The following is a 24,779-nucleotide window of genomic DNA, read 5'->3' as shown; positions in this document are numbered from 1 at the left end:
TGGTCCTATTAAAGTTTTTAGCGTACTTGGTTAATATGAAATCTCAGTGAAGAGAATCGAAAAAAAGAAAAAAAAAATTATTATAGTTATTATTATATTTTTTATTATTTTGCAAAAATTGACAATTTTATTAAATTGTATGTATTTGGCATAAAACATAAAATGTTAACTTTAACAAGTCAAAGGTCTTGGCCATTTTATTTCTAAATAAAAAATTCCAATTATGGATGCACGATATGGGATTTTGGCCGATATTCGATATGCCGATATTTTCAAAATCATTTTGGCCGATGGTTGCTGCCGATACCGATATATATGAACATTTTCGCCTGATATATTTAAACTTTAATTTTACTGAAGAGAAATCCAAGTATCTCTTCTGTACTGATTCTACCATAAATGTATTATTTTACAAATGTAGACAGACATTCACACCTGAAAAACAGGTCAATTATTTCACTTGGAGAATATCGGTTTGGCTCATCGGCAGAAATATTCATATCGGCCGATACCGATGATGGTCATTTTAAGCTTTTATCGTTTTATCGTGCATCCCTAATTCCAATACATAATTTCATATAAATAGAATTGTCATTTGATGCATGTACAATACATACAATGTTGAACAATGTTCACTGACAGATTAAAGGAGAAAAGATTTAGTTTGGAAATAAACTCTCTTAAAAATGCACAAAGTTGAAGAATCACCAATATATCATGGCACTCAATGATCGTATTAATAAAAAATAAAAAAACATGGCATTGGCTCAGTATTTTTTTTAAGTGAGGTTGAGAATACAAGATCCTTTGTGCTCCATATGGACGAGTGCATGCCTTCAGAGACCTCTCTGTGAAGTGTCTGCACGGAGAGCTAATTGTTAACATTGGGTAATTGTGCCCTGAAGGTCTGTCGTGTTTTATTTAGTTTCGTGATGAGGAACCATGGCAGGCCCCTCAGGCTGCACAGGGCAGAATGGAGACAAATAGCAAAAGAGAGACGGAGAAAGACAACCCAGGGATAATTCCTTAAACTTTTATTGCTTCGATGGCATCGCGATCAACTCAGCAAGCATTTAATGTAATTATCCAGTGAGCTTAATGTTAACACGCTCAACATCTTTTTGTTTGTTTGTAAGACATCTGCGTGCCAGCACCATTGACCCCATGACAGAGCTCACTCCCTGCCTAAGTATCCGCCATTCGCTTCTCGACATCCCTGTTTATGTATTCATTTATTCATGCCTGAGTAGTAAGATGTTAGCTGCCGTTGGCCTGTAGGTAAAGCTTGTAAATTTCCTGCCATTGATTTGTAGTAGATATGGATTTCCTCTCTCTCTCTCAAGTGGTGAGGTGAAATAAGCTTTGTTTGGTGGGCCGGCCTTGAGTAAATCTGCCTGTGACATTTTGATAGCTGAGATGTACTGGAAAAGAAGCAAATATCATTAGAGAGGGGGCTGGATTAAAAGCTGTCACTCAAACGCTCCATTTTCAAACCAAATGAGAGCATCAGGCTCAGAATGGATGCACGGAGAGAAGCTCAGTTATCTGCACAGATAACTTGAAGACAAAGAGAAACAGCGAGGGACGGACTCGTGGGCTAGTCAGTCCGAGAGTCTTTCAGTAAACAGCGAGTCGTAAATATTTCAGCCGTCACGGCAAAGTGTCGACAGCTGTTCCCATCTGCATGTTAATGAAGGCAGAGGCGAGGGTCCCCGGCTCAATGGGTCCCTTCAGCTCCCACACTCTGTCTCACGCACACACACTCCCACAACCAAACTATCTCTCTCTCTCTCTCTCTCTCTCTCTCTCTCTCTCTCTCTCTCTCGAGGTCTGCCACAGCTCGCTATCACTGGATGGGCATTGTACCCCCAGAGCACCCTCAGTCCCACGTATCTACAAACACACTCGTGCGCTTGTTTCCCTAGAGCAGCCGTGAGGTCAGTAGGCTATAGAGACAGAGAGAAAGAGAGAGACAAAGAATGGAATGGATCACAGGTGTGGTTGAGTATGAGGTCAAGTCAAGGTGAGTTAAAGACGCAATATTCCTTATTACACTCAAAAATCTACATTTTTTTTAATTTATTTGAAATGCATTTACAATTTGGATTACACATTCTAACATAAATGTGATGCATATTTGTCAGTCATACTTAAATTAAACAGGTACGATTTCTGTATTAAAAAAAACTGAAAGTGTTTAAAAAAAGGTTTATTTATCATCAATACATTTTATATATATATATATATATATATATATAATATATATACCTCATATATATATATATTAACTAATTAAACATAGCTTTGTCCACAGCTAGCCATTACTGAACTTTGTTTGTAGGCTACATTAACTGTAAAAATGTAATAGTTTTAATCCATTTAACCAATTTACTGAACAGATCTATGCTACATCTAAGCATTTAAATGAATGCATCTTGAAAATATGAGCATCTAAATCAAATTAAATACATAACAAATAGGCTATAATTTCAGAAATCTTACATGTTTCCTAGATGGAATAGGAAATGGAAATTTTGACTTTATTCTAGTTACTGAAATGTGGAAAAATAAATAAATATTTTAATCTCAATACAGTGATTCACTGAACCTCCACTTTTAATGTTCCTCCTTGACCGTAGATGGCAGTAAATTCAATCTTAAAACATGCATTCCTATTTGTTCTCATTTGTTGAATTTTTTTTTTGAAGGAAATCATAATATAATATAATATAATATAATACAGTCATACAATAATACAGTCAATATAATACAGTAATATAAAACAGTCATCCATCTAAGACACAAAAACTGTTCACATATCTTTTTAGTGTGTGTCATAGAACCATGATGCAACACTCCTATGGTTATGGTTGTCCTTAGGAAACTGACACCCCCTTTTGTCTCCCGCCGCAGATGTCCCCTATAGTCATTGGATGAGAACTGTCTCAAGCTAACAGAGTGGGATTGTTAGTTCTGTTATGGAGCTGATGAGAGCCATACTATGCCTGTGTGTGTATAAGAAAAAGCATGCAATGTTTGGCCTCAATGTCACCCGGAGGATAATATGAGGTCATTTAGTTTCTCAGCTGCTGAGGTCAAGACCTCAGTCTTGCGTATCTTATATGCTATCGGAGCTATGTACAATGATACTGACCGAGTGGATGCTTTTAATTTTTAATTAGCTAGAGCACATCTTTTGGGGCTCTTTCCCAAATGACAACCTCAGCCCTTGCGGTCCTCCTCTGAGTCTAAACATTGTCGCATGAGCTATTGAGTAATAGTCTGCTGTAGAGGAAGGAAGGAAAAAATTAGGAATGGAAGGAGATATGTCAAGCAGAAGTAATTATATACAATGAAAAAAAAAGAAAATGAAAGAAAGGAAGGAAATTAATTTAAAAAAGAAAAGAAAACCAAGACAATTTAAAGAAACCAAAAAGGAAGGAAGGAAGGAAGGAAGGATGGATGGATGGATGGACCTTTAGACAGAGATCAATGTATGGATGAAGGATAAATAGATGGATGGATGGATGGATGGATGGATAGAATGACAGACAGAAACATACAGATGGATAGATAAAGAAACGTGAAAGAAGATGATGAAATCTTACCGTTGTGAAATTTGGCTCCTGCAAAAGTGAGTTCAGTCTGACAGCATAAGGCCTCCGGGTACGAATCCTTTATCCCTGCTCTTAAAGCCCAAATATGCTGTCTGGCTCATTTGCAGTGGACGTGATATGGCTTGATTGGATTTGATACTCACTACAATTCCCTTTCATATGTATCTGATTATGTTCAGGCACAAAGCACTCATTATCTGTGGGATTGATTCTGATTGAGGGAAAAGAGGACAGTCTCGACGCCATCTGCAACAGCCCCACTGTGAGATGTGTGAATTATGAGCGATTAGCCATTTCATCTCCTGAACTCTCCCAAACACTCTCTGCACACTGAAATGCACTCACTCACACACACACACACACACACACACACACACACACACACACACACACACACACACACACACACACACACAGAGGCCAGTGTTTGTCCCAGCCACGCTTGATTCATTTTGTCACACTGCTTCTGGAAATAAAGGACCCCTTTTAAGCTAACTGAGCCCCTGATCGTAAATATTTGTGATGAACTACCGCCACAATGAATGTGTTTATCATTAACAGCCCATAAATGTGTTTGTAAAGCCACTTTTGTAAATTTCTTTGTTTGGCACAACTATAATCCGAGTTACAGATGTTGTAAATTCTGCCTCCATAAAACCCAATTAGGGTAGTATTCACTGGCATATCCTTTCCAAGCCCCTGCTTGGGTGTTGTGTACGGGAGGAGATAATTGCTTTCTTTCATGTGCCACTGGGTATCTTCTGGACGGATGGACAAAATGCACCCAGATGTGGAAGCTGGATAAGAGGAGAAATTATTTCTTTAATGAACTGTTGGTTCACATATATAATCAATCGGGGAAGGTAATGAAGGGGCTGAGGCATCAAATCTGTGCATGTTAGCCAGAAATGAAGAAAGCTTAAAATAGATTCATTAGAGACACTAGGTTTCATTCACTGCAACATTTGCACACAAAAATTATTCTAATGCAAAAACACACTAGATTTACAACACACAGTTCAGTTTGTTCTTATCCTCATTTTTGTTTTGATGAATCTGGATTATTCTATATAAGGAAGTCAACAGTTATAGCAATTAGCATAATATAAGCCCAGAACATCTTCATAATATAGTCAAGTCAAGTCTGTTTTTTTTTTTTGTCAATTCTTCTACATGTACTGCACATACATACAGAGAATTGAAAGCGCATTACTCTAAGACCCTTGGTGCATACAGATAAAGTTAACAGTCGAGCATAAAAATAAAAATGTATGTATATCCTTTGGTCTAAATTGTACAGAGCCCCGCACATGGCATGCAGGAAAAGAGTAGGCTAAATCGCGCGCACGATTTACTATTTCATTCCCTCGATTTATAAATTGTCCACACGATTTACTAATTTGTCCCCTCGATTTGCTAAATCGTTTACATGATTTATAAACAAGAGAACGAATTAGTAAATTGTGCAGACGATTTAGCAAATAAAGGGAACAAAATAGTGATCGTGTGCATGTTTTAGTACATCGAGGGAACAAATTAGTAAATCGTGCGCACGATTTATTTATTTTTTCTTGCATGTCATAAGCGGCGCTCCGTAAAATCATACTTTACACAATTGAAGAAATGCAAATGACTAATACTGCACTATAGGCAATAGACTTACTTTTGAACGTAAATAATACAAAATAAAAATAAAAAAAATGATACATTTTGGTTTAACACATTCCATGTTTTTAATGGAAGTTAATCAGGAGGTCTGTTGGCATGATGTGTGGTTTGAGTTGGTTCAGAAGTTTTTATTTATACCTTAAAATCATCCCAAGATATATTGTACTGTCTGAAAAAAAAAAAAAAAAAAAACTGATGTCAGCCTTTGCTTTTATACAAGAACCCACGGGGTTCATATCATACAATTTGAATGGCAACAATTATGAAGGACATTTAAAATAGCACATTGTGTACTTGGTTTAAGAGAAATCCTAAATATTTGATGTCAGCTTCCCAGACTTGGACATGTCCATTTGTTTAGATTTTATCTGTCTCCTTCAGTCTGTTGCACTGTTGTCTCTGATGTGGCTCTTCAGCTTTATTCATTTCTTTAGACAGTTAGACGCCTAATTGAAATTAGCGTCAGGTAAGAGCTAGTCTGTGGCAGAGATGACAGAGAAAACAAACAGTGCCGGAGCAGGAATGCCAGGGGAAAGAGAGCATGCAGACGCAACCTGTTAGATCATCACACAAACAGATGTTCAGTTTTCTCTCTTCCCCCTCAACATTTGTCCTTCTAACACTCTCTCCATCCCCTACCAGTTTGTCCATCTCCTCCTCTTTGTATCTTTAAACCATGATTTCAACCTCTGATCAAACTCTGAGAGATTTATGTCAATCTGAGGAAACAATAGGTTTGGTTTAGGTCAATTAGGTTCATAAACACCTGGAGAAGTGGTCTTTTAGCATTCTCGATCATCTCAGTGGTTCATCTGGCACAGGACCTCTTAGAAGTACAACATTTGAAATCACTAGAAAAATCTTGAAACCACAGAAGCTTTTGAGCCAAACATATGAGCCATAAATGCCATGACTAATCACTCCGGAGCCACAGGAAATGATGTCATGACAACAATGACTGGCTGTTGGCAGTGATACAAACTGTGACAAAGGCAAGAATCTGGGAATATTAAATGCTTTGAATAATATTTTAGCCATTAAGAGCCATTATTAAATAAAATAATCAAAAGAAGGAAGCTAAAAAAGCTATTAATAACTTTTATATACTAGTATGCATTCATAAAGTAGTATTTTGCATCCTTTAGGATATATTAGCAGATACTGTCTCAGAGAAAAATTTTGTCCAAACAATAATGTTATCCAGCCCGATCTTGACCCATTGGTTTAGATTATGAATTAGACATACCTTCCATAAAAATCTGAGATAAATGGATTTTGTGTATGAGATCAATAATTGTGATCTCATACACAACTTACATGTGAAAAGTACAATAAATTTAAATACAATACTGCCACGCAAGAGCTGTAAAATGCTATATTAATGACAATAGCATGCAAAACATTTCCCAGAAAAAATAATAGTGTATCTTTAAGGGTGTGAAGATCTCTTTCAATATCCACTCTCCTAATTTTAGATTTAAAGACCATTTTAGCTTCATTCAGTAAATCTCCCTGGCAAGCTCTGATCCTATAGCTCACAGAAAGCCCGAGACAGCAGAGATAAGTCTGCTCCCACCTCTTTTAACAGCAGGAATACTGCTACCTCCGATCTGTTTACCTAGCTTAAGGTTAACCCAGGAAGCACTGAACGCTGAAATTAAAGCGATAGTTCACACAAAAGTCTATTCCAACGTATGATTCTTTTTTCTTGCATAGAACAAAAAAGGGACATTTTGCAGAATAAGCGGCTCTTTTCCACACAACGAAGACATGATTTACAAAGCCAAGCTTCAAGAATAGTCCATACAACTTAAAATGTGCTTCTAAAGTTGGTGAAGAACAGCACATGTTTTAATGAAAATACAAATTTGTTTGATTTTAGATGTCTGTTTTATTATTATAGAATTATGTTATAATTTATTCACCCTCAAAGCGTATTCCAAATCTGTATGACTGTGTGCGTGTGTGTGTGTGTGTGTGTGTGTGTGCTCTTGTTTTTGTGACATATCAGGACACAACTCTGTATAATGACATGGGTATGACACAGGTATTACAAGGAGAGGGTGACTTATGAGGACATAACCCATGTCCGAATTTTTCAAAACGCTTATAAATCATACAGAATGAGTTTTTTGTGACAGTAAAAATGCACAAAGTTTCCTGTGAGGGTTAGGGTTAGGTGTAGGGTTGGTGAAGGGCGATAAAATATACAGTTTGTACAGTACAAAAACCATTACGCCTATGGGATGTCCCCACTTTTCACAAAAAACAAACGTGTGTGTGTGTGAAACATTTTATTTTATTTTATTTTATTTTACACAGTGAAAGTCGATGGGGTCCAATATTGCTAGAACTACAACGTTCTTCAAAATATCTTCTTTAATGTTTTGCAGAAGAGAGAAAGTCATACAGGTTTGGAACGACATGAGGAGGGTAAATAATAATTTTTGGGTGAACTATCACTGTAGGAGGAGTCAAAAAGCACCTCCATCTGACATTAACTGGTTTCTGATGCAAGATCCCTCCGCATCCTGTACTTTGTCTGATAGGAAAAGCAACGGTTTATAAGTTGATGAAAGAAGGCCTGGCATTTAGCACGGTAAACACATTCATCAACAGAGACAGATAATTATCTCTTTAATTCCACGACCGCGTGAGGCCTAGCGCTTGTTGTCAAAGACACTGGAGCGCAAACAGAGGAGAATGAGGTTGGTCTTGAAAGAGGCAGCAGTGCTTGCCTTCTGTTTGCTCAAATAACCTTGTTCGCTGGGGTGTCATTGTAGCTCTTTAATTTGAGAGGAAGACAAAATAAATAAGGGGCGGAGCGTGGAAAGAGACGCAGATGAACGAGAGCACGCATGAGAAATGACAGCCTGTCTTCTCTCCCTTCTCCTTCTCTCTATCTTTCTCTTCATCCGTCGCTCTCTTTCACATCCTCTTGTCCTCTAAGTCCTGTGTCTTTTTCTCCCCAACCAATGATTTTATACAAACTACCAGGAATACTTTAGGCACCATTTCCAGGGTAATACTATGATTGCATGCTGTCCCTGACAGACAGTGAAGAAGAAAAAAAAGATAATGAAACGACAAGTAGCAAGGTAAAAGCTTAATTGAACAAAGGTGGTCTTCATCTTCCAAGAGGTTTGTGATATCATGATTACGCTCAATGGCTTCTTTTCTGTCTAATGAATGTGAAAAGCAGGCCCCATCATGGCCCCTGTAATCATGATATAATCCTGCTATGAGAAAATACTTGTCTCTCTTTTCCTTCTCTGTTTTTCTTCTCTAAGAAGCCAGTGTATGTGAGCCCTATCTGCTTGAACAATTTTTCCAGCATATTCAGAGTCCGAGGCTGCAAACAGTATGAAGAAACAGTCAGTGTTTCCATAATGCCTTGACATCACGGAACTGATCGAGACACACTTGACACGCACATGTGAGAGTGACAGAATATATATATATATATTTATTTATTTATTTATTTATTTTAGATGATATTTAGAAGAGAAATTCTGTTGTTAATTCATTGAAAGTCAATGGCATCCAGTGTTGTTTTGGAAATCGTTGACTTTAATTATATTATATTAAACTATCCCTTTAAATCTGAAGTAGTCACATTTATCTGTTTAAATGTTACCTGTTACCTGTCGCTAGCCTAGAGCATTATTTTTCATCCAAAATGTATTTCATCAATTTGTTACCTATTCTTTTCTTCCAGAGTGACATAGTGCATAAAAGCAAGGGCTTAATTAACCGAATAGCTGTTTTCAGTGTCACTGATGCTGATCAATACACTAGACATGTCTGTAATGAGCTGACCACTGTGAAACACTCAAAAACCCCATCCAGTGCATGCTGGGATAGCTAAATTTCTTGGGGCAGAATAGAATGGATGAGCAGTCATCCCTGCATCAGTCGAGGTGTTTCTTGAGGTTCAGCCTTGAGAATGTCCCGGTTAACTTCAAGGCTAAGTTAAGACATGGATTAGATGATTACATCCTCAAGCTTCATTCTGGATACCACTGGCATGAAAAGCACTGTTTATTCTGTTTGAAAAACACCAACCTTTTCACTTAAAGACTTATCCTCTGAGCATCCTGAACAGAGTTATCTGGGACCAAGCAGATATGTGCCATCGTGTGTGTGTGTGTGTGTGTGTGTGTGTATGCATGTGTGCAAGGCAAAGTTTGAGGTCATGCTGAGATCAGTTGGAGCTTTTTTTTATATTATCTGAAAGTAAAAAAAAAGAATGAAAAAAAGAAGAGAAAAACGAAACCACCTGTGCAGTCAGCCGAATCCATGTATTCTGGTCTGCTTTTCTCCCCAGGCTGTGCCAATAGGACTCCAGGATTGAGTCTGTAGAGAGAGAGGTTAAGATTTGGGTCAGTTTTGTTGCTTTAGTTAATCTTATTTTTGAACTTATATAAGAAATTACTTGCAATGTAAAGTAATGTGAAGGAAAAAATATCTTTGTGTTGAGTTCTCATGTAGTCTAATATATATATATATATATATATATATATATATATATATATATATATATATATATATATATATATATATATATATATGAAACACTGTTTTATAGATTGACCAGCTTGAATCAGTCTGACAAATGTTTTATTGAATAACATTACATAGGTTTTGTTGTTACCAACAGAGTTCAATGGAACTTACGACCATAGTTAGCTAACAATGTTTTTTGAAAATACACCCCAGGATGACTACTGAATCTGACTCACTTAATGAACAGGAAATTAACATCACTTAAGTGATGTAAAATGTTTATGAAACAGGTTTGAGAGATTTGAACGAATATTAATAATTACTGGGTTTTTATAAGTTTATAAGTATGTTTTAACAACATAAAAGCATTGTTCTATAGGAAACATTGATTCAAGACAGGAACAATGCATGAAGGAAGTTTTACGAGAAGAAAAATATTAAGAATTAATTCAAATAATCCAGTCATAGTTGTGCTCGTCCTGCTTGAGCTGCGAGAACTGAACACAGCTAAATGAACTGATTTGCTAACGGGTATTTTAGCTCACTCAAAATTATTTCAGTTGACTGAAATGATATGCCATTTCAGTTAATGTAAAATGGACAAAAAATAATTAATAAAGCATAACAAAAATTTACTTTAATGACATTGTCATCTAAAGACAAAGTATGACACTGACTCACAAAATCATACTTGCACATTCACAAAACTGCATTCAGTAATGTGGTTGAAATACACACACTCACACACACCTATTGGTTTCATTATTTTTCTAAAGAATGCACTCTCTCATAGACACACACATCGATCTCACCCACACACATTCATAACAGCATTATCCAGCATCTTTGTGGAAACTCCTAATCTCTAACAATACCCTGCTGTACGCCAATAGCGACTGCTGTATTTACTAACAATACCGGGAGAAAGGAGTTGCTGAACAGATTCATTACACATATTAAAGTTGTAATGATTATTATAAATATCACATCACTTCATGTGAATGAAGTGGCCAATTTTTCTTCATCCAACAGTATTTAGAATCTATATGACTCAGTGCACTTTTTTACCCCTGTCTGGGTTTGTCTCATTTCTTAGCACGCCGAATATGAGGAACAAAGCTAATGCCTTTAGATAAGGATGATTAACCTAGAATAAAATCTGCATGGTATGTTCTTGTATGGTTTCTGGCTCTCAGGGTGAGCCTGGTGCCGGGGTGCTCACTTTGTAAAATGACTAATGGCACATGGAAATTTTGCGATTACATCAGAATAGTCTCCAAGATGTCTGTCTACTGCTCTTGCATGTGACCTCACATATTTCTTATCTTTAAGTGCTGTAAAACTGCATGAGTGACTGAATTGTCAGGGAAAAGAATGACAATCAGGCCCGTCTGAGAGATGATCCAGCCGCTTTTAGCCTAATGATTCGCAGAGGACTGGGGCTATTGATCATTTTGGCATGAGGCAAATGCACTGGAAATAATGTATGACAGCAGGTGTTCATATTTTTGTAATTGATTGCCCCATAATTGGACAAATTATTGAGCTCACTGATGAAATACAAGATAGAGGGTGACGTTTTAGCAGAAAGTGACTGTCTGGTTCACAAGAGTTCTTTTTGAATGTGAAGCACAGGTGCGACACTTCTGGATCGATATAGCCCAGAGTGGTAATTTCTAAGTACCAAAGTCAGTCATGTCGGTGTCTAGACACTTTTGAAGTTATCATGTTCACTCTTATCTGGTCAATGGTAAATTGCTGTTGTTTTTCCATCTGGCTTATGCTTTCTTTTTTCTGTCTTCTCTAATCCTACAGATCTCTCTGAGGGCGTCTGGCATCATGGACTGCAAACTCGATCAATGAGCCAGAGTTCCCTCTCATCCTGAGCTGTCAGTTCAGAGGGTTCTGCAAACATCTGAGAATATCATCTTGTCAACAAAACGAGGCTGTTGATCCTACATTAAGAAGAAGAGGTTCCCAGTAAGAGAAACCTTCAGCCTCGCACTTTTCTGCACACCGTTCTGTCATTTACAGCCATGATATCAAAATTCGTACGGAATTGCTCATCGTTGGTCCTGCTTTTCCCTCTTCTTCAATTGCTGAGGCTGGACATGCTCAACGCTGCCCCCTCTGGTCCGGAGTCTGACACCTGCTCCACACTGGTCCAGAGCCGCTTCTTTGGATTCTTCTTCTCGTCCTCGGTATTTCCCAGTATGCCCTGCTCCTGGACCCTGCAGAACCCGGACCCAAGACGCTACACTATCTTCATCAAGGTGACAAAACCAACCAGAGATTGCATTCCTCGACAGCACCGGACCTTTCAGTTTGACTCCTTCTTGGAGACGACACGAACCTTTCTCGGGATGGAGAGCTTTGACGAGGTGGTGAAGCTTTGTGATGCCTCTACCCATGTTGCTTTCCTGGAAGCAGGAAAACAATTCCTGCAGATCCGGAAAGGGCTGCCCAGAGCAGTTGCTGGATCCAGGAATGGCGATGGGGAATTTAAGGTGGAGTTTCTTGTGGTTGGGAAGCGTAACCCCAGCATGGCAGCCTGTCAAATGCTGTGCCAATGGTTGGAGGACTGCCTGACCTACAGTACCTCCAACCGGCCCTGTGGCATCATGCAGACACCATGCCAGTGTTGGGACCAGCCCCCACTCGACAAAGAAACCAGTGGATGCTACCGGGACGGAGTCTACTTGGATAACTGCATCCCGGTTGTGAAAGAAGGAACAGTTGACACGGACACTAGCGGTAAGCTAACACTTTTTGTCTAGTTAACTCAGCATGGTACAATGGTTATAGAATTAAAAATTGTTGTTCACTGTTCCCACTGTGGGTTTGGTAGCTTGTCTTATTTAGTAGCAAATCAACAGAACAATGGAGGCTGAAGAAAAAAAGAGTTCAGAGAGAACTGATGGAGGTAAAAAAAAAAAAAGCTACAAGGTTTTAGGTTTCAGCTGATGTGTCCTAGCTGGGTGACCTTGACATCTTGGCGCCATGTGCGATCCTGTGAGAGTTCAGATAGGGATATTGGATCGGCCCATGGGAGAGTTAATGCGGGCAGACATGCTCTGGGAGTGGCACGGGATAGCGGTGGTGATGCACTTGGAGATTGATTATTAGGAAGGGAATGGGGCCGGTTACTGAGCTCAGAGCTATGATGTGAAACTCAACCCCTAGGAGAGGCTACAGCCATTGGACTGTAAGATCACTCACCCCATTGCAACGTGTGACCTTTCTGTGGACTTTCTATTCCTTCTTTTTTTTTTATGCATTACTTTTTTCTGCTTGTTAAAAAACACAAAGGGGTGATGGATCTCCACAACACACAGTGTCCAAAGCTATCTGTTAAAATAATATGTTAGTTTGTTTTACAGTTGAACCAAGTGATAAGGGGCAGAATATGTTCTTGCCTCCAAAAAGAGCTAAAATTGATGTTATTTTACATTTACATTTAATCATTTAGCAGATACTTTTATCCAAAGCAACTTACAAAAAAAGAACAATAGAAGCAATCAGACCAACGAGAGAACAACAACAATATACAAGTGGGTTTTTTTTTTTACATTTTCACATTTCAACATTTTCACTGGCCTCCCAACAGATTTCTAAAGAATCATGTGACACTGAAGCCTGAAGTAATGGCTAAGGAAAATTCAGTTTTGCCATCACACAAATAAATGGCATTTTAAAATACATTTTATTAGAAAAGACTTATATTTAAACTGTAACAATATTTAACAATATTACTATTTTTTTTACTGTGTTCTTCATGAAGGGAATGCAGCCTAGATGAGCATAAGAAAATTAAATAAATAAATAAATGAAAGAAAAAATACATTTTCTTAATGTAAAGAATTTTTTTTTTAAATAAACCTTATGGGCCCAAAGCTTTTGAATATTAGTGCATGTATTTTCTAGAAATACTTTTTATATTTATCATTAAATTAGGTTTTCAAATTATGCAGTTATAATGTAACTCCATACTTTCATAAATCATACTTTTGAAAAGTATGGCATCCAATGGAAAGCATTACTGATTGGTTTCTAGTTTTCAACAAAACGTTGTAAATTATTCTTCCAAGATCAAAAATTATGTTTGCAAATTCAACAATACATCCTCTATGTTAACCAGCTACTGCATATGATATGTTGCTGATAAAATAAGCACTGTTTACATTTTAGACAGTGTAGAATACAGAAATGAAAACTAACCGTTTAAGTTTGCAAGGCATAAAAACTGAACACAGTCAATTAATATAAAATGTTCAGCAGCCAGTGACCCATCCTTAATGCCAATGCATCACAAAAGTCAAACACACACATAATAAGGTATGCATATACAGAAAAAACGTATATGTGTATGGCCCCTAAGACAAGCAAGGCAGCTAGAATAGATGTACGGAGGGCGTGATAAAGAGAAAACATCTCATGAATTGATCGTAAGCTTGGGAGGCGAGCCAGGAATGTCCATGGCCCATTGGATGGAGTCAGAGCAGAAAGGCAAATGAAAGATGACTTTTGAAAGACAGGCTGTGCATCATTACAATGCTTCTCTACAAGACCTATCGCTCAGTGGATATCCCTAGCTCAGTCGTAATTGCACGCTGTCCATTTTATGTGCAGCCAATTTAGAGATGTGCCTACTCCCACATCCCCCGTAGGTGGAAATAGCCAACCCCCCTCTGATTCCTAAAAGAGAAACTTTAGAGTTAAATAGAGGGACACATGAGGGAGAGAGTGTGCATTCCATCTTAAAATGCTAAAGGCGTATCTATTGTGTGAATGTGACCCATTGCTCAGAGGCTAGGCATCATGGGAGATGATTCGATTCATCTCTCGCAGCTCAGAGCAGTGACAGATTACGGGCTGGATTTGAGAGACAGAATAGAAGGGGAGTTGAGTGAGAAAAAGCAGGGGACAGAATTTCAGGTGTGAGGTGATGACAGTGGAAAATATTGTCCTTATGACTTGCACTTTTTCGTTATTCGGAACAATGTGTCTCAGAGAGCTTTGGTTAAACTAGATGAAAGCACATACTTTTTATTTCTCAGCGAGGTGCTATGAATTGAGAGAAGAGCTGATAATAGCTTGGCTGTGATGTTGCTAAACAAAGGAATTTAAATTGACTGCCCCTATAGTCCTCAGTTCTTCGTCTTTATGCGCAATAACAAGATTTAACTTATCACTGTTTTGTTGTAGTCGTGTCTCTTTTCTGTTTCTCACACACATACAGTCCCTCACGCCAGTGAGCCGATTCATTGTGGATGGCTGAAAATGACTGTGCGGGCGGCACTCTTTCACTCTGTGTGTGGGTGGGTGTGTTATGAGTATGTTTGGCCACCAGAGGCACACACGTTTTTTAGTGTACGGCTTATAAAATTGCTCCCACTGCTCTGGGAAAGATGAGCACAGCGCTTATCTCTGCTGGACGGATGGTCTGTGTCTGTATCTTTTTCTCTCTCTAGCTCTCCTTCTCCTACTGCTGCCAGTGCTAGCTGATGGCCTCTCCATGGCTCTCCAGAGCTCATAAAATATTAATGTTTTAATTAAGCAGTTTTACTGCCTCTATACTTGATAATAAAAAATGCCCCGGGTTGGGTGTGCATTAGGGTTTGTATATGTGTTTTAAGAACATTTGTTAGCCGTGAGACTGTACAAGTCCATTCTAAACATACACAGGGGATGGGGGGGGGGCTACATTTTACAGACATTTGTCTTGCTTTAGGGGTTCATCGCTATTTCATGCACACTTTCAATGAGGGATTTTGAGGGTGTTTGTAGCAAGAGGGTGTACATTGTTGTACAATAGAATATCAGTTTTTCATTGTTTACTTAGCTGTTTCAGTTTTATCATCTCGATTTGTAACTTAACCCGCCAGCGAGGTGTTATGTGGCAATAAAAATGCTGTATACAATAATGAGAATCAGCATTAAGAATAATGGAAATGTAAAAAGTAAAATGTCCAAGCACATTGTTGTAATAGAAATTTGGAGAAAATTTGTAATTATCAAAGAAAACAATAATGACATTTTTTTTAATGAAAAAAAAAATTTGGAAAATGAATGAATCACACAACTACACTGAATAGGGACGAGGTTTTCAAACATTAACAATTATGGAGAAGTATCATGACATTTAAATGACGTTTAAATTGAAATGAAGTTTAAATGACTCGCGTGCAAAATTTAAACTATTAGACAGCCTGAAACCTTTGGCGTGCTTATGAGATAAGATTTCCAATTTGTGAATGAGTCGTTCTTTTAAGTATAATCTTTTAATTGATTTACTTGTTCCGGATTGATTAATTTTTTGAGTTCCATCCAACACAGACTTCAGAAATTATACATTTCTGTTCGATGAAACAATGAAAGCAAAGGGTCTGGAATATTTTGAGGATGAGTAAATTACCCCTTTTTCTTTATACAAAATGTAGTATTTATTAAACCTTATATTATACATATATATGTGTGTGTGTATATATATATATATATATATATATATATATATATATATATATATATATATATATATATACACACACACACACACACACACTGAACAAAATTCTAAACTAAACGTGATTTTTGCCCTAGTTTTCAAGAGCTGCACACAAAAAGCCTGTTTCTCTCAAATATTGTTCACAAATCTGTCTAAATCTGTGTTAGTGAGCATTTCTCCTCTGCCGAGATAATCCATCCACCTCACAGGTGTGGCATTTCAAGATGCTGATTAGACAGCAGGATTATTGCACAGGTGTGCCTTAGGCTGGCTACAACAAAAGGCCACTCTAAAATGGGCAGTTTTATCACACAGCACAATGCCACAGATGTCGCAGAAGTTTTGAAGGAGCGTGCAATTGGCATGCTGACTGCAGGAATGTCCACCAGAGCTGTTGCCTGTGATTTAAATGTTAATTTCTCTACCATAAGCTGTCTCTAAAGACGTTTTAGAGAATTTGTCAGTACATCAAACCGGCCTCACAACCGCAGACCACGTGTAACCACACCAGCCCAGGACCTCGACATCCAGCATCTTCACCTCCAAGATCGTCTGAGACCAGCCACCCAGACAGCTGCTGCAACAATCGGTTTGCATAACCAAATACTTTCTGTACAATCTGTCAGAAACCGTCTCATGGAATCTCATCTGCATGCTCGTCATCGTGGGCTCGAGCTGACTGCAGTTCGTCGTCGTAACCGACTTGAGTGCGAACACATTCGATGGCGTCTGGCACTTTGGAGAGGTGTTCTCTTCACTGATGAATGCCGGTTTTCACTGTACTGGGCAGATGGCAGACAGTGTGTATGGAGTTGTGTGGGTTACCAGTTTGCTGATGTCAACGTTGTGGATCGAGTGGCCAGTGGTGGGGGTGGGGTTATGGTATGGGCAGGCATATGTTAAGGGCAATGAACACAGGTGCATTTTATTGATGGAAATTTTGAATGCACAGAGGTACCATGAGGAGATCCTGAGGCCCATTATTGTGCCATTCATCCACAACCATCATCACTGGTTTTCAGATGGACTGTCTTTTAGTCTTAAGCAAACAATGATTTGTGTCTGGCCCTGGATGAGCTTTAAAAAGTCCTAGGGAGCTGCTTATTAGTGAACACATTCTCCTGCCGATAGACCTGTTGTCTTTGTGCGTGGGTGTATGTGTGTGTCTGTAATGGAGAGTGAAAGACAACAGTGCTGTAAAGAGCTCCCCAACCTATCCGTATGATTACCCCCTCTCACATCTCTGGAGGCACATCTAACCCACAGTCCATACTAAATAGAATCTATAAAAGATAGAAAATCTCTTCTAACATGCTGAGATCGACCCAGTGAAAGCGAGCAGGAGATATTGAGAGAGCAGCGATGAAAGGTTTGATTAGGGGGATTAGGGGTTATTTGTACAATAAAGCCTCATACTTTTGAGAGTAACCACAGATGGGCATGTAGGAATGTCTAATGCACCTAAGGCTCTGCGACATACATGTGCCACCGAAGAGGTTTCCATAGGAACACTGAGACAGTATGAACACTGTCAATTCCCAATCCGAAGGCTGTTTTAATCAAGTTTACTAACCATATAATGCATATGCTAATGCATATTCTCTCTTTCAGTCTTACTCTCTCACTCTCTCGCGTTCTTCCTCAACCTGATATTAAAGTATAACCGCTGTTGCAGTAAAAAAAAAAGGAAAAATGGCTAGTTTAGACTAGTTCAGCACCTGTTATTAAACATGTGGAGCATCCAAAAGTAATTCTGATGTTCGTTTTTATTTATATTCTTTTACTTATGTAAATTAATTGGTATAAAATGACTTTTATGGGCTGTTTATAATAATTATAATAATAAAACACTATTTGCATTTATAAATGCACAGAGAACTAAAAGATGATTTCAGTTTGTACGGCCACAGACCGGTAATGAGCTAGATTTAGTGTAATGGTCAAAAGTTCAATATATAAAAAAATTAATTCATGGCAAGCCATTTATGATGTTTATAAAATTGTTTTAATTTAGTCCTCATGTCAAAAATAGAAAAGCGGCATTCATCAACCAAAGGCACATTGCAATGGGCAATTACAAAGTAGACATCTCTGATTTAGTTTTGTCATTCAGTGTAGTGGTATTCATAATAATTTTGTCAAAAGCCTTTTATGATTTTAGATTGCCACCTTAAATGCCATATACCATAATGGCCTATATTTATTTTATTTGAGATTAAATAATAAACTTTGCATCTCACATACCATAACATCTGGCTATGAATAGTATCATAGTTAAAAGTCTGCCTGTGTTTTTAATAATGGACAGCTGCCAGTTTGGAGAATTAAATTAAACTAGCATGCTGCAATAATAGGGCTTGTTTACTAGATGTACCCACTGAAATTCACAGTGAATCCCTCATAACATTTTTAAGTAAAACAATTTCTCACAATTGACTGCTGTAATGATTATGCTGTTATTCATTATAAGTATTTAATCACCCTCAATACATTGTAAATGTATGTCCTCTCACTAACAAAATTACAATTGCATATGCAGCTTATTTAGTACTAGACAGGGTGCTTTCTTGCTTCTTAGCATTTAAAATTAGATGAACTTAGTTCTTTGTGAAGGTCTTAGAGTTTTGGAGAGTTTGATGCTGTTCTGGTTAGTTTGGCCACAATGTTTGAGAAGAATGATTTTTGGCATTCACTGATCGGGGAGCTGAAAGTGCATGGAAGTCAGGGCAATATGGCGTGTTCTTTTGTATGTTTTTGTGTGTGTGTTCACATGTGCCCCCACGTCCTTTTGGTCTTATGAGCAGATGAAGATTTCTCTGCTGAAGATTGATGTGCAAGAGGAAAATAAAAAAGCCTGTTATTTTTCCACTCATCTGTGGGCCTGTGAAAAGTGGGAGGCCCATCTGATCCTTTTAGTGAAGGTGTTTTTGATTCGAGCTAGATTTTTCCCCTTTTGTTCCTGCTGAGGAGAGGCATCCATCTTCAGAATTGAAACGTCGACTTCTCTGACCCACACCTGCAACCAAAGAACATTCAACCAAACCCTTATTCATATCTCTGTCGTATTTTTGATCTGTTTGTCTACTTGCTCATCGGTAAACAGTGCAGACTCTGAGCTCCCCATATGACACAGGCCGTAATCTTGTAGCGTATGAACTAATAAGAAGTAACTGGTTTTGTCATTGTGTGACCATTGAAAGACAGAACAGAAGTAGTGATCAACAGAACAAAATGTCTAATTGTGTTAGGAACTGACACAAAACAAGTCTTAATCTGCCAACAACCCTTGGTGATAGACAGTTGACAGCTGTTTTTGTGAATATTATACAATTATACTATTAGAAAATAAAATCATTCATAATTGTGTAGACATATAATGACATATGACTCTGAATTATTAGTGTCGTCAACTTCCGCCTGCCTTTTTTGTTAGTGAACAGTTTTGAGAATGAGTGTATGGGGAAACATACAGATTTTTTTGTAACAATTTCCGTCACTGAAATTTATGAAACGTAAATAGACATTGTAAAATGAATGAAAAGACCTCTCTTTGTTTATTTTAACCGTTTCTTCCTAATTTTATTGGTGTTTGTTGCTTTATTGTTTATTTATTTGCACTTATAGCTATTTTACTAGCTTTAACCACTACTATTCATTTGAAGTCAATCATTAATAAATTAATAAAAAGTCAATTATTAATTATTCCTTATCATTTTTTTATTATTGTCTCTGATACCATGAGTAACACTCTCATTACCTCACTGATTTAAAAAAAAGAAAAAAAAAAGCATTTAATAAATAGTAGCAGGATACACTTATGTATCCTATCATAAAAACGTATGCAATGTATAATGTTAAAAATATTGTTCATTCATTTTTAATTAATTATCGAAAACCACTTATCTTGCGGGGATGCTGGAGCTTATAATATTTTAATATAAATAACATTTATTTTATTAGTAAATAACAAGTGTTTATGTCTTGATGTCAATCTCAATTGCTGCCTTTATTTTATTTTATGGTCATACTGTATCTGCATTAAATACCATCTCTAGATACAGTTAATTAAATACACATCAAAACGCTTAATTAAGAGGCAAATACTGAACACCACCTGCTGCCTGAATGTGTCCGATAAAACTGTCAAAATATGATAGAATAACATTATTCCATAGTTTTAAGTCAACTAAAATCTCAAAGGAAAATTGTGCAATTATTAGGAGCTTTTGGTCAATATAATCCCCCACATATTGACAGAAACCATGTTAAAATTCATGGGTTGGAAATGTGTGGTCATTTAATTGAGAGTTGGTTTGCGTGGGCCATTTTGAGCACTGCGGCGCAAGACGGGAAAGATTATGAGAAGCGGCAAGGGTGCAAGCCGAGGTTGTTTCCTGCCCCTGGAGTGAGGTTAATCAATGAGATGTGTAAGCACAGCTGTTCAAATATTTATTCTAGGCGGGATACTGACAGCAGAAACGCACACACACAGAAGAGTGGATTAGACCTGTGAGCTGCAGCCAGCAGAGGGACAGATAGAGACGGACAGAGAGAAAAAGGTGCGAGATGATGGATGGCTCATTTCTTTTTGTTCAAACTCTTCCAGAAATCAATTTCATTCCTACATTAATAAAAACTTTAACTTTTTTAAAAAGAGATCAGACCTAAAAGCCCTAAAAGAGATCAAAAAAATAATAATAACAATATTGTTTTTTATTTTATTTTTTATTGTCTTTTGTTGCCGAAATGGATGCCAATGACCTGTAACATCCTCTGGGTGTCAGCACTTCCCATGTTTCACTTTCCATCACTGACCCACGGTCTGTGTTTTAATGCACGTTAAGCAACCAGAAAAACAATGCATAAAGTCGAATGTAGGGTGTAATTTAGACGAACTGACTGACCTTGGTTTCGTAGGAGATACGCAATGGGCTGTGGCAGGTGATATCATGGTGAGATCATGTATTGATGAATTCAGATCACTGTCACTTGAGCCGTTATTAGACCTTCTGCTCACCACTGAGGGAGAAGTGAAGGTCACTTTGAGGTTTTTCGTAAGCCAAGATGATATTTGCTAATGGGCAGAATGATGTATATCCACACACTCATCCTTTGAAAAGCAGGTGCGTGCTGCAGCTGCAATCTGAAAAACGGGCGAAAAGACAGAATGATAGAGGAAGGGCTGATGAATAGAAAGAAACATCCGAGCAGAGGACGAATATGAGAGTTTAAAGATGATATAGCGTCTGCTGCAAAGAGTCTGGATGTAAGGGAGCAACCACTGTACAAGAGAAGCACACTAAATTATTGAAAGCATAATAAAATGTCCTTGGGGACAGAGAAAGAAAACACTATATTATTCTGCCCCCCCCCCCCCCCTTTCTCCTTCAGCCCGTGATTATTGAGCCAAAAAAAAGGTCATTCTCTACCATCGTTTTTCACAGAGAGAGAAAGTCTTATCTCCAAATGGAGTATTATTTTTTTTCCTGTCAGGACTTTTTTATTATTCTCATTCGCTTTTCTAAAGATAGTTTGCTTTACGAATATTCTCACCCTACTCATCTCACTGTTCATCACTTGCATTTGTTTTAAATAAGGTCGAAGTTATTCAACACAGAAGCTGAGAAGCTTATTTAAGACTGATTTTTACCACTTATGGTCCCCCGTGGAGCAGGGATTGGCTTTGCGTGCTGTTTATGCCACGTGCGATTGGTTGATTGAGCCATCTGACTTGAAGCGTGATTGGTGGATGGGATTAATCAGGGCAGCGCGCTGAGAGCCGTCCCGGTTCATTTTGCATGCGATTGTCTCTTGCTGTGCAAGGAGGACATTTGATTGTATATTCAAAGCCGAGGCATTGAAGACTAGAATCCGTTATGTTTTATCAGGTGAACGTGTCTCGCGCAACATGCGGCAAAGCCAATCTCAGCACTCCAAGTAAACAATTTGCCATTAATCGCTCATCCTGCTCAAACAAATAGATATTGATTTTGCTTTTCAGCACTTGCTTGCCAACAGATTTGTATCAGTGCTGCAGAAAAGGCATAAATTGTTTTTTATATCTGGCCTTTATGTGGCGTAACTATTAACTAGGGCTTTGCATTAGGAACGCTTTGAATGTAAGGGTTCAGTTAAAATTAGGGTCAATGGCATGACACTTATGTTATTTTTTTTCTGGGTTTATTGAAGTATTCAGAAATACGTTAAATATATAATTCATACATATTATTATTACACTTTCAATTTCTGAATTAAAATTGTTTGGTGTTTAAATTAAATTGTGTGTGTGTGTCATCTACTTTTGTATAAAAGTACATGTATACTAAGTTATACACTGTAAGAGAGTTTTTCATAGTAAATAAAATAAACATTTTATGGAGTACAATTTACTTGAAAATGTCATGTTCAATTCAATGTGTTACTTGTAATTTTTTTTATATAAATATTTGTGAAATTTGCTAGCAATTACTAGACACCTTCTAAAAAACTGATACAGTTCAAGGAAATATTTTATTTTTGGTGATACATAGACCACTTAACATTTTTATAGTTAGAAATTAATAATAATAATAATAATAATAATAATAATAATAATAATAATAATAATAATAAATAATAATAAATAATGAGGCAACTGATGTTGGTTTGATCCATTTTTGGAAATGCATTTAAAAAAAATATATGAACCAACACTTGATGCTTCTTTTAACTAGATTTTTCTAGCACTTTATTTTTGTAACTAGATTTTTTTTTTTTTACAGTTTTTTTTAACTTGATTCCCCTTTTTGAAATTTGTTTTAACTATTTTAAGTATTTCATAAAAAAATAAAGTCTATCTTTTTTTCTATTTTAAGTGGTTTGTTGAAATTTCTTATTTTATTATAAATAATATTAGCTACATTAATCGGATCTTTACATTGTCTGCATACACCATCTTCATGTAAAATATTTTGATGCACATTTTAAATATAGGCCGTCTCTGATTCTTTCTCACTTTCATTTCAGTTCTCATTTTCCGTGTAGAGCGGCACTGAGTGTAGAATTACATACCCTCCCCTGTACAATTGATTTGTGAGTAATTAAAAATGTCTGCAGCTGGACATGGTCCAGCTTCATGTTCTATTCATGCAGATTAATACATATTTGTCGGGGCCTCCGGGATCAGACAGGCAGCAATGTCTGCTATTAAACATTCATGAGGGAGCAGAACACAGGGACTCATATCCTACTGGTATTTATGGGTCCATTTCTACATCTTAGTGCCATCATAATGGATTACGAAATCAGAACATTATTGCTTAGCAGGGATGGAAATTTAATTTGTGTCACAAAAAATTATTAATAAATGGCTTTTTCTTGGGAATTATGCTCACATGGACTGTGCTTGTGTCTGTGTATGGGTTTAATACAGGTGGCTGGAGTGGATGGGGCAACTGGGCGGAGTGCAGCAGTGAATGTGGAGGTGGAGTCCAAACGCGCACACGCACCTGTCAATCACCACCTGAGGAGGCATACCTGTGTGAGGGTGTTCTAGAAGAAGGTCGTCCCTGCAACTCTCAGCCGTGCATTGGTAAGTAGCGTTCTAGGCTCATGCACGTTGCACGTGATCGTTCACACATCCACTTCTTCTCTAGCTTTCTCTCTCTGTCAGTATCTGACGTCTCATTTTTTAATTTCTTCACATTTCACTGTAAAAAAATATGTTCTTCCTGTGTGACACAATGATAGAGGAATAATGATAATAAAATGCTAGAGCAATAACGATAATAAAATGCCAGACTGATGATAGAATGAGCGTTTTTGTGTGCTTTTCATTGGACCCATAGGCTACAGGCAGTATTCCTCTAAAGGCAAGGGTTTAAGTCCAGTGAAATACAAAGGAATGCAAGAGGCCATGCTTGGTAAGGGCGTCACTGACCGAGTCAGTTTGAATGTGACTGTAGTGAGTAGAACTTCACTCAGTTTGGATGGAGGCCATGAGTAAATAACCCACTCCATGGTCAAGGCCATCGGCTGCAGATGTTTTCACCTCGACTGTCTGTGTCTCCGTTCCGCATGGTCTGCTTATTTTTCATCCGCCATCCACTGCTCGCTCCATCGTGTCCTCTTTCTGCATACTTTTTTTGGTGTTCAAAGCACACGTTACGAGGTCAGGCAAGCCTAGAAGTGTCCAAATTCTCACAGAGTCTCGCATTCGCATGGAGAGTAGTATCAAACCAAACACAGGTTCACTTCTTCTCAGCTATGTAACCTTAAACTTCACACAAAATCCCAAGCATGGCTGATGCTGGTCTAGATGTTCAGGTCGCACAGCACTGGCCAATCAGAACTCGACTGTAGTTTCTAACCCCACCCCATCCTGCAGGCAGAGGCCGACTTGGCACTCGTAGCCAATCCCTGCGCTCGGTGGACAGCCGTAAACGAGAGGACTCTGATAAGACCCGCAGCGGACAGCAGTCTTCCCAAACAGGTAAGAAGACAGG

General features: G+C 37.8%; 1 protein-coding gene across 9 annotated transcripts in view; it reads left to right on the top strand.

Moving 5' to 3' along the window:
* The window catches only part of adgrb1a (adhesion G protein-coupled receptor B1a), an 85,518-nt gene that overhangs the window by 11,292 nt on the left and 49,447 nt on the right, over window positions 1-24,779 (top strand). For 6 of the 9 annotated variants that reach the window (XM_052579299.1, XM_052579304.1, XM_052579298.1 and 3 more), the window contains exons 2-5: window positions 11,607-12,545; window positions 23,708-23,866; window positions 24,123-24,197; window positions 24,662-24,766. In XM_052579299.1, the coding sequence (XP_052435259.1) occupies window positions 11,828-12,545; window positions 23,708-23,866; window positions 24,123-24,197; window positions 24,662-24,766 (1,057 nt within the window). In that variant the 5' untranslated portion in view covers window positions 11,607-11,827. The remainder of the gene's footprint in view (window positions 1-11,606; window positions 12,546-23,707; window positions 23,867-24,122; window positions 24,198-24,661; window positions 24,767-24,779) is intronic. The other 3 variants (XM_052579305.1, XM_052579301.1, XM_052579302.1) reach the window with 1 other exon arrangement.

Source organism: Carassius gibelio, chromosome B16, assembly GCF_023724105.1.
Source record: "Carassius gibelio isolate Cgi1373 ecotype wild population from Czech Republic chromosome B16, carGib1.2-hapl.c, whole genome shotgun sequence".
Classification (NCBI taxonomy): Eukaryota; Metazoa; Chordata; class Actinopteri; order Cypriniformes; family Cyprinidae; genus Carassius; species Carassius gibelio.
This window is presented reverse-complemented; position numbering and strand designations above follow the sequence as displayed.